This window comes from Carassius carassius, chromosome 27, assembly GCF_963082965.1.
Source record: "Carassius carassius chromosome 27, fCarCar2.1, whole genome shotgun sequence".
NCBI classification, from domain to species: Eukaryota; Metazoa; Chordata; class Actinopteri; order Cypriniformes; family Cyprinidae; genus Carassius; species Carassius carassius.
Window position 1 is genome coordinate 21,444,904 of NC_081781.1, and position 18,494 is coordinate 21,463,397.

Sequence of the window (18,494 nt, forward strand, 5' to 3'; positions counted from 1 at the left end):
GAAATGTTTAATATATCTGTGCTCTGCTCCCCCTGGGGGACACATGACATTCAGAAAGCGATTCATACATAAAGCGCAAGTGGAGTGTAAACATCGTGATAGATGCTGCATAGCAAATATCTGAATGATGCTGACAGATGTCCACTAGCAGCATTCAAAACAACGTAAAAGAACAGTTCACCAAAAAATGAAAATTCATGGACAATTTACTCACCTTCAGGCCATCCAAGATGTAAATGAGTTTGTTTGTTGAAAAGATTTAGAAAAATGTGGCATTCCATCACTTTCTCACCACTGGATCCTCTGCAGTGAATGGGTGCCGTCAGAATGGGAGTCTAAACAGAGGATAAAAACATCACAGTAATCCACAACATGACTCCAGTCAATCAATCAATGTCTTGTGAAGTGAAAATCTGCATGTTTGTATAAACATATTTCAGATGAGTCCTCGATCCATAATATTGCTTTCTCCAGTGAAAACCTCATCTTGTCTGAATCAGGAGAGAAATATGTGCCGTTATTTAAAGTTTTTTTTTTCTTCACAAACACAACTTTTCACTTCACAAGATGTTAACTGATGGACTGGAGGGGTGTGGATTATTGTGATGTTGTTCAGACTCTCATTCTGACGGCACCCGTTCACTGCAGAGGATCCATTGGTGCGATGCTCAATTTCTTTAAATCTGTTCAAAAGAAGAAGCAAACTAATCTACATTTTTATTTTAGAGTGAACTATTCCTTTTAAGATAACTGTAGGACCCCCGTGCACACTTGGACATTCAGATTTACAGATTTCAAGGGTTGGAAGCAAAAAATAAAGGAAAAAGACAAGCCAAAGTATCGCGCTAATAAGGGATTATCCAAAAGCCAATTCTAATTCCTTGTCAAACTATTTCAGTACAATTTATGATATCAATGCTGCAGACTGCACAATGAAAATGACAGTACAAAAGAACTGAAGAGACATCCAAGCACATGAACTAAAGGCAGGCACAACCTTAAAGGGTGTACAGAGTGATAGGTCATCCAACACTGATTATTAACAACATTTGAACACTTACATCGATGAATTGAAAAGGACCACCAAACAGAGGACCACAGAAAAGGCAAAATCAGTTTCACCTGATATTCAATACAAGGCAGATCTGTTCATTAATGGGTTTCCGTGAAGTCTCTTCCTTTGGAAGAGTTGTCTGCCGCAGAAGAGAAATACAGCTTAAAAAAAAGAAAGAGTAAAGAAAGAAACCTACGCTTTTAGAGAAGCCTCTCTGTTTTCTTGTAAGAAAATAAGCCATGCCTCATGCTAAATATCTATCTTACACGATCTTTCATTTAGAAAAGAAAATACTTCTTTCTTATGTACAAGCACCCATGCAATATAACTGAAAAACAGGCAAAAACTGCCTTTTGTGGGAGTAACTTTTTACAGTGTTATCCTGACAGGACAAATTGCTTGGATTGTGATGAAGATTACATTTTTTTTTTAAAGAATCTTAAAAAACCAACATTTTGGCAACACAATAGGCATTTGTGACACATTGCTTCATTAGATTAGTTTTAGTGTGCTTCAAATAAGAACTAACTGCAGAAATGTTTTAAATACCAGGCATGTAAGAGAGAACGGGAATATTGCATTTGACCTTTACGTTTGTTATCCACTGGACACAGGCCATTTTATACGAAACATTTACTGCTTAATAAATAAATGGGTCACTGACTTATTTCTTGACATCATGTGGAGTCACCGTTAATTACACAAATATTTTCCTTACACCTCAAAAAAATGTTAGTCACTAAATTAAAAAACGTTTTCCAAATTATGATTTTTTTAAATGAAAAAATTTATCATAATTTGGCAAATCATCTTTAAGTCTTATAGACACAATCATGAGTTTGTTGTTGTTGTTGCATGACATGACTTTGATTTTGCAGACCAAAAATAATTTGTTTTAAACTATTTCATTATTATAATATGACTTTAATAAAATACTATTATTTTTAAAGGAATAAAATGTAATGCCATATTACTTTTAATGAGTACAGCTGTATCAAACAGACATTTTTAACCGTATGCCTCAAAAACTGCCACTATTAATTCAGAAATTAAACCATGCCCATCACAAAAAAAAACCTCTGTATGTATGAACTACGTATTTTTAAATCAATCAATAAACCCAGACCAAGACAACTGAGCGTCACGTCACTGACCCAGATATCTGATGATATTTTGTAATATAGGTTGGTATCACTATTTTTTTAACCAATTATTGATCTTACCAAGCGATGCACTTTCATCAACAGGTTTCATATCTTTGGCACACTTGAGAGCAGCATAAAAAAGTCTCTCCATTCAGCTTTCTGATGTGAACGAGAAGGATTGCTACAACATAATTAGTTCATCTCAATTGTTCGGTAGGCTTGATGAATTAAAAAAAAAAACATTTTCACTCAAATGACCCAAATTTTACATTTTACTATGGCTTTTTTCCCTCTTCTCTCTCTCTCTCTCACACACACACACACACACACACACGCACGCACGCACACACACACACACACACACACACACACACACACACACACACACACACACACACACACACACAAAACAACATGAACATGAGAATCTTTCACCCTGGAAATCAAATTTGACAAGGGACAACAGTGATTTTATTGATATTGCAACAACTGACTAGAATTCACCTGATATCCTGGAACAGAAGTATTTAGATCTGTGTTAACGGGATTTTCGTTCCTTGCTAATCGTCAGCTTCCTCTTTCAGCTCTTTCTTGCATGTACGCAGAGTGTTTTTATTCACGCTGGAGTGCATGCCGGCCAGGTGAAGCAATGACCCCGCCGCCTCCTTCATCTCCTCGTCCTCCTCCTCTTTGACCAGGAGTTTTTCTGCCCGTCTCTTCTTCAGGGGAAGCGTGTCGCTGGGGGTCCGCAGGTGACCTTTGGTCCACAGCAGTCTTCTGCGCTGGAGCAGGTGGGAAGGGGGTGGTGTAGCATCCAGCGGGAAGTCTTTTTGCTCCTCCTTGACCTCAGTGAGTGTCACCTCCTGACCGGGGCTGTAGGCAGAGAGGGAACCCTGAGTGAAGGAAGAAATGTCCCCTGTTGTATTTAGGGACTGCGAGCTGCTGTGTGTGTGGTCCTCCTCCTGATCATCGCTGGGTGGAGGAGAGTCAGAGCGCAGGCTGTTTTTAGCCCGTGTCAGATAGTCGCTCAGGGCTGATCTGTTAAGAGGCCAATCATTATTAAAGTTACACAGATGCTATTATTCGATATGACTTGCTGTGTATTCAGGGTATATATGGTGTGTTATGTTATGGCAGGTAATCAATCAATGGCTGATATTACAATTTGAAATATAATATTATATATATATATATATATATATATATATATATATATATATATATATATATATATATATATATATATATATATAGTATAAGACATGATTATTCAGTTTGAGATTTGCTAAGAGCACTATTCTATATGGAAGCCTGTTACTGCCAATGAATATATATATATAAAAAAACTATCTTTTTGACTTTATAACTCACAATTTTGAGTTTGTATCACGCAACTGTGATTAAAAAAAGTCTTAATTATGAGATAAAAAGTCATATCATTTTTTTAATTTAGTGGCGGAAATGGCCATACTATTCAGTAAGCATTAGATGCACTGTAAATGTAATAACATGGAAAACAGACATATACATTTAAAAAGACCAATACTGGAAAACATCCAAAATACAGTATTTGATCTTTGTCTTTTACATGGTCAAACAAGTTTTTTTTTAATGAAATGTTCTTACATTAGTTCTCACTTTAAGCACATATCTAACACAATTTTGTAAGGTTTATGTTAAAAAAATATGTACAAATATTTTAACAAGACAAAATGCATTTTGTGTTTTCTTTTAAACAGCTTTGCATTTGCATTTTATTCTCTAAGCTCCATTTAAATGAATTAAAGACAAGAAAGGTATTATTTATTCACTATTATAGTAATTATTAATATTCTATAATTCAATTTTAGTTTTATGTGCTTTTGCCATTTTTATTATTGTTAATATCTCTATTTAACTTTAATTTTTGTTTATATTTTAGTTTTTTTTTTATTTCATTTTGTAAATTTTTGTACATCAAATTAAATTTCTCTTCAGTTAGTTGCCAACATTTCAGTTATTTTTATCTAATATTTATATTTTATTTTCAATTATTTTCTTTTTTTCAATTACTAAAAAACTATTTCAACAGTTGAATAAACAACAACACTGATGGAGAAGGATATACTAACCTCACGGCTGTGGTCCTCTTGCTCACAGGACTCAAATGAAGGGGTCTGATAACCGGAAAGAGCCCCTGAGCGGCAACACGTGAGCTGTGCTGTATCACTCTCTGAGGAACTGAGAAAAACAAACCCCAATTACAACACAGAGAAAATATACCCGACTGGATTACATTACTCCTGTTCGACTGCAGAACATGCAGTTTATGCTGCTCTCTGAGCATTTGTTTTGCTCATACAACATCTACATCACTGATAAATATCGTACAGAAATGCTTATGAGAACTGAAAAAAAAAAGCGGTTCTCAACCTTTTTTCTCTTATTATCCACAGTCTTGAAAACTTGTATGAATGAGTGAATTTAAAATAAAAAATAGGGGTGAAAAAATAAAGAAAAACTGAAATGACAATTGCGGAGGTAACAAAATGTGATACATGAAAATATGTCAGTTTACATCTAGAATTGTAACCATTTTAGGTCAAACTGAGCTTATTTGAAACCAATTTAAGCTATTTTAAGGGGCCTTTGGAATAGTGCTGACACCCTCTAATGGCTCCTGGTGTCCTGGTTGAGAACCACTGCCCTAAAATATCTGAAGAACATCACCCTGAGAAAAATCTTCACCTGAAAATGAAAATCCTGTCATATGTTCCTCAAACAAAAGCTATTGTATGCCTTTAAAAGACTTGGAATGTAGTATGCAAGTCATATTAATTACTTTATGAAGGTGCTTTCTGCCGCCTTTCTGCATGAAAAAGAGCAGCGTGAACATTTTGTTAAACTTCTCAAAAAAAAAGAAAAAAGAAAAAAATAATAATTTGTATTTGAAACAAACATGAAGGTGAGTGAAAAGTAGCACGGACACATTATAAACCATTTCACCAGAAATATTAACTGACATTATGTTCGCTCAACTGATTTGTTGAAAGGTCAATAATAGTATTCAATCCACTGCTACTGGTTTCACAGCAGACAAAAAAATGGAAAGTGAATAAATGATGACAGAAGTTTCATTATTGAGTGAACTATCGCTTTAAGGGACACGACAAGAAGAGCCTTCGCAGGTGTCCAGCCACTCACAAACTGTAAGCTAGTAGCAAGATTTAGTGAAGCAGCCTTGAGCTGAGAGTGTCCGGTCCAGCAGTTGACACACACACACACACACACACACACACACACACAGAGCCCTTTGCTTTTATATAGACAGCCATCAAGACATTGACATCACTCAAATGTGACTCAAATCACTCAGACACTTTTCACAGGCAGCTCTGCCTCCATTATTCCATTATCCAGAGCAGACGAGAAGGAGAGAGGAGCCACTACAGACAGATAATGTATCCATTTCCTTCCATTTAGCTGCTCGCGGTGGAGTGGAAAGAGAGCACCCTGATTGGGATCAAATGGACATTTAAACGGCAGGGACACCAACAGGGAGCGAAAGAGAGGGAGACAAACAGATGGACTGAAAGAGAGATGAAGGAGCAGTTGTGGGAAATGAGAGAATCAGTGGTAAAAAAAAAATAAAAAATGAATGATTCCCAAGATATTACAAAGGTAATCCGTAGGCGCAATGCAGCTATTTGTGCGATAAAGAGTTTTTTATTTTATAAATCAAAGTCAAGGTTCTCTTGCGTGGTGCTTTTACAGGGCGCATGAAATCACGTTTCTTTCCTGGTTTGTCATATTTCCTATTAAAACTGGAAGTTTAAGAGAGACTTATTGGATTTATTGGATTTTAATAAGCTAGAAGGCTAAGTTGCAACCATGAATATTTTATTTGCTGGATGGTGACAGGTGGTATTAGGAGGTGGGTTATTTTATTGTAATTATTTAATTGGACAAAAATCTGTGTAGTACATGATGAGTCATCAATATTTTTGTTCTGTTTTATTGTAAGAGACAGACTGTAAATTGTAAAAAAGTACATTAAGTAATTTTTTTTAATAGAAATTAACATTGATTCAGCAAGAATGCATTAAAGTGATCGAAAGGTTGTGAGTTCGAGTCTCGGGTCGGCAGGAATTGTGGGTGGGGGGAGTGCATGTACAGTTTTCTCTCCACCTTCAATACCACGACTGAGGTGCCCTTGAGCAAGGCACCGAACCCCCAACTGCTCCCCGGGCGCCGCAGCATAAATGGCTGCCCACTGCTCTGGGTGTGTGTTCACAGTGTGTGTGTGTTCACTGCTGTGTGTGTGTGCACTTCGGATGGGTTAAAAGCAGAGCACGAATTCCGAGTATGGGTCACCATACTTGGCTGTAGGTCACGTCACTTTCTTTCACTTTCATTATAATGTAGTCTTTAAGAAACAGATTAGAAGAAATTACAAAAAACATAGGACTTTTACCTTGTAAGAGCACTCCTCCATTCTTTCTGAAGAGTGGACTTCCTGGCCATAGTGGAGGACTGAGGGTCATAAACACAGAGCGAGAATGAGAGAGAAAATACAGATACTGTGAAAAAGCATTGAGTGATAAAATCACATAATGAAAAAACGTTTAAAGACTGTCAGAGCAATGGATCCAAATGGTTTGTTGGAACTTGGACTGACTCACTCCTTTAGTCTTGAAATCCGATCCACAAACTCACCATGAGCATCACTTTTTTAAGTGATAGGAACACCAGGGGGTATTAAATTCACAGATGAGCAGACTGACATCACTTTTATCATTTACCTTATAAAATTGATCCCACTGTCATAAAATGTACAATTTATGAATTGAGTATGAGCAGTTCTAATTGCATAATAAATGTATTAGTATGCCAGTGGATAGATTAAAGAAATATATATCAAAAATCAATTACAAAAACTATACAGTATTAAAAAAACAAATACTTTGAGTAAAGCATAGCCACTCAATACAACACACATTAAAGTCGGCATGAAATGACAATTCACCCAATCTTATTTCTAAATGTATGTTACTGAAGTGATGGTAGTGCTCACACAGTCTACAACGTCGCCAAGGCTCACCCCAATTGGCCTGACAAGGGCACTACAGCGCTCAAAAGTATGAAATCTCTCATAACTCCTAAACCGTTAATAACAGACTCAAGTGTCTTATTGTTGGAATCCTTGGCTCATGCCAGACAAAACACAAACTTTTTTTGGTATTTTGGATTTTTGAAAACCTTACTTTTGTGAACTAGTCCTAGAATTTTCACCTAATCGGAACCAAACTAGAGCAGAAAGATTCTCCATTTAATGAATATCAATAATTATAAAAAAAAAAAAAAAAGTTTAACTTTCAACTCACCATCACAAAGGGATGCCAAAATGTTCGAAAGGGACCGAGCTGCTTTTACTAAAACGCTTATAACTGCTGAACGGAATGGGATCTCCTTTCATTTTTTTTAATGGCTTCTATGCTGGACTTCTCCAATCATTTTGTCCGCTTAAACCCTGCCTCTTTCTAACAGCTGACTGCAAGCTCGATTAGATCTACCTCTATCCAATCCGTAACTACCTAATCCATAATACATTGATACAGTTCACAATATTGAAGAAAGAATCGGTCGCTACTTATGTTACATCACAGCTTTTATGACATAAACCATCTAAGGCCCAATCCTAATTCTAGCCCTTAGCCCTTCCCCTTCCCCTTTCCGTGTCTCGATTCTCTTTAGGTTGGAGGGGTAGGGGTAAGGGGAAGGGCCAGATAGCCCTTCAAACGAAGATTTTTCAGGACCACACTTCAAACGAAGGGGTATGAATTATCTCGGCAAAATGGCAGCTACAGCGAACAAAAAGACACATTAATGTAAGCTTTTCTGGCATAAATAAATATTTTAATGAAAAGTAATCATTTGATTTATGTTACATTCAATTGTGAGTTCATATTAATATTCATGTAACTCAAATAAATGTTTGCAAAAAAAATCGCTAATATTTGCTAACGTCATATTACAGACTGCATGATAGTGCCACAGCATATGTCTGATCAGGGCGATAACTGCCGTAGACTAATCCCCACAATAATTAGAAATCACTAAACCATTTTCTCAAATATTGCCTATTCGAGAGAGAGAGAGAGAGAGAAATGGAAGTTGCGTGTATTCGCGTCTGTGTGTTTATCTTTTTAGAGTGAGTTTACTTAAAAACAGTGATTGTATCCTCTCGTCGCTGGAAAATATATTGTAGTGATTCAGTATTTAAATTGTATTTAATAAAAGTCGTGGGGCAGCGTTGACAAGTTTATTTTCTCCTGGATGTGTGAGCTGCACGATTTCCGCTATTTGTGTGTGTGTCAGTAAGCAGCTCATTAATACAGAACGATAATTAAAGGCTCTAATGCACACCAGCACACCAGTATGTGTGTGTATTGTAAGAGCTAGACGACGAATGATATGACGTGTGACGGCATAGTAGTGGTGTCCCAATCCTTAGGGGAATATTTTCTCCCCTACCCCTTGACCCTCTGTTTCAAGGGACAAGGGGAAGGGGTAGGGGAAGGGGTATAAAATAGAATTGGGATTTGGCCTAAACCTGCGTGGACCATCTAAATACCATATAAAAATATTAAGCTATCATATTTCCACAATGTAAAAAAAAATCCATCCTATTTCAACTAAAATGCTTTACTTCAGTTGCTGCCTTGAATTTTTTATTATAAGTATATAAGAAATTTCAACTTAAATGACATTAAACCAACTTTTTAAAAACATTGCTCAACATATTTTGATGAGTTAAAGTAATGTAAAAGCATAGGCTGCCATAACTTTTTTTTTTTACAGAAACAGAGAATAAATTTGGAGTATCAGGTTTAATGGATGGATGGATGAGGCATTTATATAGCTATTTACAATCATATGAAGTAGATATCTCCTCAACCACCACCAATGTGCAGCATCCAGTCAGATGATCAATGACAGCCACAGAACAACGACGCCACTGCTTTTACCACACACCAGCCACAGCTGGAGAGGAGAGAGTCATAGAGCCAATCAAGTGGAGAGCCCATGATTGACAAGGTCCAGTGGAGGGAATTTGACTAGGACACCGGGGATACACCCCTACTCTTTACGAGAAGTGACATGAGATCTTTAATGACCACAGAGAGTCAGGACCTCTGTTTGACTTCTCATCCAAACGATGGTGCTTTTTACAGTATAGCGTCCCCGTCACTATACTGGGGCGTTAGGAGCCACAGCTGTATAATTTAATTTACAACCGTTTACACAGTAACTGACTTTCATTACCCAAAAGAGAACTAGAGACCACAAACTAACAAGAGCAGCTCCTTCATCTCACAAGAGGAAATGGGGGGTAAAAATCAAGGAAAAAGCAAGAAAACAGCCACCTGACATCTTCTGTTGCTATGGAGTTTAGTGTTGCTAAGCCTATAATGTGTTTCTTAGCACTAACAGTCTGTCCTATCTCTGTTATTTCTTCTTCTTTTGCCAGACAAATAGCTGTTCCACCTGTCTTATGCATGTGTTGCCATGGAGGTACTCTGGTCGTCACAGCAACAGCAGAGGAGGAAACGACTCGGGAAGGGCAAGCATTTGCCATTTCTTTACATCCCACAGATTCCCCAGAGGACCATGTCCAGTGGCTGACAGAGGGATCAAGAATGAGTGAGGAATTGACCCAAAACCCTCACACACTGGATCAATGTGTTCTTCCCAGTAAGGTCATAAGAGAGGCCACAAAAAAAACTTGTATGTGATCTTTCTTCTCTTTGGGTTCCTATCTTTCTCTTTCTTAAAGATAAAGAGAATATTTGTTTAATCCAAAGCTCTTGTATGGTTAAAATGATTCAAGCCATGGTAAAGTTAACGCCCTCTCAGTCACATTCCACACTAAGACAGGTTTTTGTGCTCATGCACTTTTATTTAGAAATGGAAAAGTCTGGACTAGGATTTTCAGGGCCAAACAAAATGAAAAGTGCGAATGAAAGTACCAGAAGAAAACAAACCGCCAAACAGGAAAAAGGCAATAACTGGTGGGTGAAAAGGAAAAGAAAAGAGAGGGAAAAGAAATGGATGGCCAAAACTAAATTAAAAAAAAACCTGGGTGATAAATTGAGGCGTTACCTGTGGTATTGCTGAGGAGAGGCAGACGGGGAGGTAGAAGGTTTTGGAAGCCGAGGGGAATACGGATGATATGGAGTCTTCTTCAGCGCCTGAATCAGATTGTGTCTGTAGTCAGGATCAATAGACCAGAGAGAACCCTTTCCTATGCTCTGAAATACAAAGAAGACAAAGTACTGTCATGATACATCATTAATTTTTCGATATCTGTATCAAGATTAATATTATTATGAGATACTTTATAGCAAGGGTGGGCCACTCTGACACTCTAGATCCACTTTCCAGCAGAGTTTAGCTTCAACCCTAATCAAACACACCAAGGCAAACCAATCAAGGTCTAAGCTATAGGCAGAAGAGTTTGATTTGGGTTGGAGCTAAGGACCATCCCAAGAGTGAGGTGGACCTCGACTGCCAGTGTTGTGGACTAACTAGTTACGCCATTAAGTAAATTAATAATAATAAAAAAAGTAACTAATCCATTACAGAAAGATTGTATGGATCCTTGCACACTGAGTTCACAGAAATGGTGGTCTTTGTTTTTATATGTGGCTCTAGCATCAGATTGAGCCACTGACATCCTGAAGTAAACTTTGAATCGTTCGTTATAATCCCGCTGCTCCTGAGGGTGAACTCTCCTTCCTGTCTCTATCTCAAGATTGGATGGTCCCAATATTTCCTTTCTTTTCCCCCTTTTAAGAAGCGAGAGGACAACAAAACCATCCTCACTGCCTGAAGACTCCATTTAGTACTGTTCTGCAGACTCAGTGTGCAAGGTTTCTGTGCGTGACAATTTTTTTTTAGGATGACGAATACGAAAAAAGCATACAACAATTTCAGTCTCAGAGTGCAAAGACCTTTACTTGCAAGGTGGGCTAAACTAAAATTGGTACTATTAAAGTCTTAAACAGCCCTACTCTAAACGCAGATTTGAATTTAGACTCACTTTATCCTGATGCTCTCAAGAACCTTCAAAGTTTATTTTGAAATAAACTGTACATCATCACCGAGTACATTTTTGCAAAGTACTGAGAAAAAGCGGGGAGGAGGATTAGACCTAGCACTCGAGACCCTCGTTGTCTAGTGAATAAAGAGGCACCTTTAAAACTGCCTCAACAGGCAACACTGACATATATTTTTAGATCAAAGAAGCTGTTCTCCACCTAATTAAGCTGTCTGCCTTCCATCGGGGGCTTCCAGAGCCACATTTCACTTTACCAAAAAACACAACTCACAAGGCATGAAATTCAACCCGTGCCGCTTTGATCTCAGTTCTCGTATTAAGCACAAAAATAAGTGAGACGGGATGATGAAAGCACTCTGATATTACCGTAGTAACAGAACAGCCGCTATAGCAATGATCAGCAGTGTTTACCGACACACTACACAAGGCAATTAAGGGAAAGGTTTGATTAGACGGGCCGACAAGCTGCCAATTGCCAAAAGGTTGGGGGAAGTAACTTTATTTCATATATCTGTGTGTGTTTGTGTTTTCCACACTGCTGGAGGAGCCATTGGCCCAGCGTGCCGTTTCCACCCGGGGTGCAGGATAATTCAAATACACTCCCCATGACTTCATTCATAACTTCCCCCACCAGTCTTCCATCTGCCCTCAATTATCTATCAACACGCCTGCAAAACAACATCACGGATTGACGTACATCATTCACCAGCTCCGACACGGCATTTGGGTACAGCTCCAGCTCACCTGCCTGCCAGAGCCACACGACCCCTCTCTACAGGAGACAGAGGAGGAGCAGACATGCACCTGTGGTTTCACTGGTCTCCATGGCAACAGGTAGAAGAGAGGGATGGTTGGAGGGTTTGGCACGAGTATCTCAGTCTACATGGAGACAATGATGGCGCTTTAAAACCAGCCCAGACCCATGTGCTAATCTTTCCCAACCGTAGTGAATGAGGAAAGCAGATCTCTGCCACAGACTCTACACTCAGAGAGCCAGAATACATGATTGCCTATGTTTGAAAGAGAGGGTTTCTACTCATGGCTTATGAAGAATACACACATTTCCATGAATTTTTAAAGGGTCAAATCATGGAAAACTGATTCCAAAAACTTTTGGAAACTAAGCTGCAATAATGGCTTCTTCAGAAATCCTCATGGTTTTATTGACACAACCTCATTTAGACATGACACCCTATATATTATATTAATGCTTATTCAGTATTTAGGTCAACCCTAGTATGAAGTGCAACCTGCTCAAAGAGAGGAGTCAAGGTTTGTCTGGTTAGAAGTAAGTCCCTCCTGCAAAAATCACTATAAAAAATGTACTGTAAAAAAATAAAATAATAATTTACATTTAAAAACTGTATTTCATTAACTAATATAGTGTTAATATACCAACCAACTGAAGTACTGAAATCGGTTTTATACCACTGTAATACACTGATAATCAACAAAAGCAGGTGGTGAAAAGAAAGTTTCATGGTGAACCAAAGCCCTTTATAATCAGCTTTTAAATAGTAAGATATATAAAAGATGCACAGTGTCATTCACACAAACACTAAACACCATAATGGTAACACACATGAATAATGCAATAAACATGAACTGAACAACATTAGTTGTAACATACACCCTAATGTACACAATTGATAAAAACCATCAAATGTGAAATGTAATTTATTCTGGGGATGTCAATTTACGTTTTTTTCACTATAACTTATTGTCACAAGGACCGTTCACTGTTCTTCAGAATAACGCATGGAGGTCGTTAAATGCCATTAAAGTATTTATTTTAGGTTCTCCCAAGCCAGCAAAGTGCAGGGTGCTCACAGGTGCCAAGGCATGAAAAATTCAAAAAGAGGAAAAAAAAACTTCAATATAAAAACACAAGAACCTTGTATCAGGTCGGTACCTTCAATCAGAGTACTCAGCAGATACTGCATTCACTACCAACAGTCTTAGCCCTCCTGATCACTCAATTCTGTGAGAATTTATACACCTGGGTACAACCATTTCTCAGCAATAATCACATGGGAAAGTAATTAAGACCATAAACATGTAATACATTCCAAGTCACAATAGTATGTGATCAAGTAACCAGTTCCTTCACCACACAAATTTAAATATCAGTACAAGCTTCCATACATAAACTTCAATAGTAATTAGAGGAAATAAACATCAATAACATCAAACCAATTCCCCCTCTTTTCCCACCATACTTGGTATCTCCCATTCCCCATGATGCAACACAGTACAGGTATAAAAAGCATGAGAAAAGTCCATTCCAGTCTTTTACTCAAATCAAGATGGCCGCCCCCATATATGCTGATCCATGCGATAATCAACAGTTTGTAGCAAACTTTAAATGTCCTCTGAGTTAGTGCTCAGGTGGCCAGTCTGAAACACAACAGTATAGTTGTAGGTATACATTTTTGTGGCTAATCCATCTCTCCTGTTGCTGGTACTTCAAGGTAAATAAAGAGTCTTTTACAAACCAAATGTGTGTACATGTGTTTGTTGAAAGGGCTAACAAGGGGTCACAAGAGCAGAGGGTAGCTCTGTGACACTTCTCCCTCCTTCCTTAATCCCCACTGCCATGTCAGGGCTTATCATTCGCATAAATTGCTCCAAGATAAGTTCGGACAATTGCTGAATAGTACACTTCTCTGGCTTCACCCATTTTGAGAAGAGATCCTTCAATCGCACATAAAGCTCACGGGGGTTCTCGTCTGGCAGAATCTCTGATGAGCGAAACCTTTGCCGGTAGATCTCTGCATTTATCTGATACTTTTTAAGTATCGCCTCCTTAACTTGATCATAGTCCTCCGCATCATTACCATCCATGGCGACATAGGCACTACGTGCCTTACCCGTTAACAGGGGAACAAGTCTGATTGCCCAATTGGCTTGAGGCCATCTGCACGCAGTGGCCATCCTTTCAAATGTTGTCAAGAACTGCTCGATGTCATCATCTCTTGTCAAGGGATGTAATCTTGGCTCGATGCTTCCTGATGACATACCTTCTCCGGTTGGCACTGGGCTTGCAGCTGTAGACGCAGCCTGACCTTCCCTTTGGTCCCCTTCAGCCTGGATCTGGATCACCTGATGTTGTATTTGCTGAAATTGGTGCTGCATATTTCGCCAACGCTGGTCCTGCTTCACCATTACTTGCTCCATTCGATCATCACGGGCGGCTTGGGACTGCAGGAGAACTTTAACCAGGCCGGCCAGCTCTGAGAAAATTCCCTCTGCCGGACCCGCTGCAAGAGTAGTTACTGCGTCACTCCTACTGGCAGCCCCTGTTTCTTGTACCTCCGTAGAACTGGGCGGCTCCTGATCCATTCCCAACTGCGCCTCTGTGACCGCCACCCGGTCGTGTCTGGTCTTGGGTGGCATAACGATCCCACTTCTGACACCACTTGTCACAAGGACCATTCACTGTTCTTCAGAATAACGCATGGAGATCGTTAAATGCCATTAAAGTATTTATTTTAGGTTCTCCCAAGCCAGCAAAGTGCAGGGTGCTCACAGGTGCCAAGGCATGAAAAATTCAAAAAGAGGAAAAAAAAACTTCAATATAAAAACACAAGAACCTTGTATCAGGTCGGTACCTTCAATCAGAGTACTCAGCAGATACTGCATTCACTACCAACAGTCTTAGCCCTCCTGATCACTCAATTCTGTGAGAATTTATACACCTGGGTACAACCATTTCTCAGCAATAATCACATGGGAAAGTAATTAAGACCATAAACATGTAATACATTCCAAGTCACAATAGTATGTGATCAAGTAACCAGTTCCTTCACCACACAAATTTAAATAACAGTACAAGCTTCCATACATAAACTTCAATAGTAATTAGAGGAAATAAACAACAACAAACAATCAATAACATCAAACTAATTCCCCCTCTTTTCCCACCATACTTGGTATCTCCCATTCCCCATGATGCAACACAGTACAGGTATAAAAAGCATGAGAAAAGTCCATTCCAGTCTTTTACTCAAATCAAGATGGCCGCCCCCATATATGCTGATCCATGCGATAATCAACAGTTTGTAGCAAACTTTAAATGTCCTCTGAGTTAGTGCTCAGGTGGCCAGTCTGAAACACAACAGTATAGTTGTAGGTATACATTTTTGTGGCTAATCCATCTCTCCTGTTGCTGGTACTTCAAGGTAAATAAAGAGTCTTTTACAAACCAAATGTGTGTACATGTGTTTGTTGAAAGGGCTAACAAGGGGTCACAAGAGCAGAGGGTAGCTCTGTGACACTTATACATTCACCATTTTCAAAAACTATATTACCGTGAAAGTACATGTAATGTACAATACAGTTTTTCACTGTAAATAGTGGGGGAACTTACCGTTAACCAATTAATAGGTTTTTACAGTAGCATTTTTAGTCTTTTATCGTTAAAATCTGTCTTTTTTTTTTACAGTGCACAACATCTGAACATGAAAAGCATTTCGATCTATAGTAATTCAAAGGTTGCCATGTATTCTTACAAAATAGAAAATAGCAAATGACTCATTACATTATAGTAGATGTTTTTGCCAAGCTCTTTAAAAGTTTGTAATGGACAGTCGCCACTTCAAAGGTTTGGGACTGTGTGCATTATTTTTGTGCCATCAGCCAAACAGCGTTCTCCCAACACAATTTTGCAGCTTTCAGAGTGTTTAGCCACATGGCTTTTACAGCTCACGTGATTGGCTAAAAAAAAACCTGGATGGAGAATGAGTTTCCATGAGCCTGCTTTGGAGGGTTGTGTGTGCCAGCTAAACAGACGATTGGGAACATTAACAAAATGTTTTCTCCAAGCATCATGGACACCCTTGGGTTAGTAATTATACCATTTACATACAGAATACTTAAAGGTACGGAAACAAAAAACAGGCTGCTTAATTAAGTGCCAGACAGAGGGTAAAAACGGTCATGTAAAATTAAATTTTGGCTTAAGCAACCTTGACTAACATTATAAGATGACTTCATGGGGAAAAACGGTGTTAAAAAATTAAAATATCATTCCTTTAAAACACAGACATGCACACAGTGCACTGAATATTGCTAATTGTTAAAATGCTAAATTGCTAAAATGTTTAGTACTCAAGCAAAAAATTAAGTGCAGACACATTTGTTATCTTTAACCTGTAGTGTTTGGCTGGATCTTTGGCGACTGAGGCTTGTAAGAAAGCTGGGACTGATCTTCCTTTTTCAGTGTCTAAACATCTGCTACTGAGTAACACACTGTGAATCATTATACTTACACACACAAATATACATATATATATACACACATATATACATATATATATACACACATATATACATATATATATACACACATATATACATATATATATATACACACATATATACATATATATATATATATATACACACACATATATGCATATATATATATACACACATATATGCATATATATATATATACATACATATATACATATATATATACATACATATATATATATATATATACACATACATATATATATATATACACACACACACATATATACATTTTATACACCACATTTTACCCACACACGCATATACAGATCTACTTACACACATACCAACACAGCCAATCAGTTTGGCTGTTGCTACAGAAACAGCATGCTTTTCATGTCAACTACAGCTCGGTTGCTATGGGAATACATACACACGGAAAACTCTTTCGGTCAAAGTTGAGAACCAAATGACAGGATGACAGCTTGGACTGGTACAAACACTCTTACAGGCACACACATACATAATAACACACATACTCTTACAGGCGCATGCAAACATAACACAAACACACTCTTACAGGCGCACACATACATCATAACACAAACACATTCTTACAGGGGCACACATACATAACAAATACACTCTTAAAGGCGCACACATACATAACACAAACACACTCTTACAGGCGCACACATACATATCAAGCACACTCTTACAGGCGCACACATACATCATAACACAAACACATTCTTACAGGGGCACACATACATAACAAATACACTCTTAAAGGCGCACACATACATCATAACACAAACACATTCTTACAGGGGCACACATACATAACACAAACACACTCTTACAGGCACACACATACATAACACAAACACACTCTTACAGGCGCACACATACATAACACAAACACACTCTTACAGGCGCACACAAACATCGTAACACAAACACACTCTTACAGGCACACACATACATCATAACAAACACGCAATGTGTTGGGGTTCCTCGATAAGGAACGCAACAAAATCAGGGAGACGCCACACAACCGCTTAATTAGCAAAAAGACAATTTATTAAACTATAGAAAATAAACAGGAAATGCTTAGTAATCAGTATAAGTGTATAATCAGTGTGTCAGCAATGATGTAAATGATACAAGTGTGACAAATTCAAACTAACAAAACAAACAAAAGATAATGTCCAAAAATCCATTCTAGGGAAGGCGGATCATTCGAGAACTCATCGAGTGCAGCGGTGGTCTCCCGCAACCTCCACAACCCTCGAGAACACCGGTAGCCCCATGAAAGGCAAACAAAAGCCAACAAACACCAAGTCTCCTCCTGCCATCAGTTCAAATGAGTCCTTTAAACAGAGCGTTGATTCGGTGAAGGTGCAACAGTACGTCATCCAATCTGCCAATCACCTGTAGCTCAGATAGAAACAGTGACTCACTGAGACGTCACATACATAACACAAACACACTCTTACAGGCGCACACATACGTAACAAACACACTCTTACAGGCGCACACATACATCATAACACAAGCACACTCTTACAGGCGCACACATACATAAACACACTCTTACAGGCGCACACATACATCATAACACAAGCACACTCTTACAGGCGCACACATACGTAACACAAGCACACTCTTACAGGCGCACACATACATCATAACACAAATACACTCTTACAGGCGCACACATACATCATAACACAAGCACACTCTTACAGGCGCACACATATGTAACACAAGCACACTCTTACAGGCGCACACATACGTAACACAAGCACACTCTTACAGGCGCACACATACATCATAACACAAACACACTCTTACAGGCACACACATACATAACACAAACACACTCTTACAGGCGCACACATACATCATAACACAAGCACACTCTTACAGGCGCACA

The 18,494-nt window shown here is 38.5% G+C and overlaps 1 protein-coding gene across 1 annotated transcript in view; it reads right to left on the reverse strand.

Moving 5' to 3' along the window:
* Positions 1-2,642: 2,642 nt before the first annotated feature.
* Positions 2,643-18,494, reverse strand: part of ches1 (checkpoint suppressor 1) — a 42,549-nt gene continuing 26,697 nt past the window's right edge. The window contains exons 4-7 of the mRNA XM_059513128.1: positions 10,342-10,490; positions 6,653-6,711; positions 4,311-4,419; positions 2,643-3,237 (exon numbers count right to left, since the gene is read on the reverse strand). Coding sequence (XP_059369111.1) covers positions 2,760-3,237; positions 4,311-4,419; positions 6,653-6,711; positions 10,342-10,490 — 795 coding nt within the window. The 3' untranslated portion in view covers positions 2,643-2,759. The remainder of the gene's footprint in view (positions 3,238-4,310; positions 4,420-6,652; positions 6,712-10,341; positions 10,491-18,494) is intronic.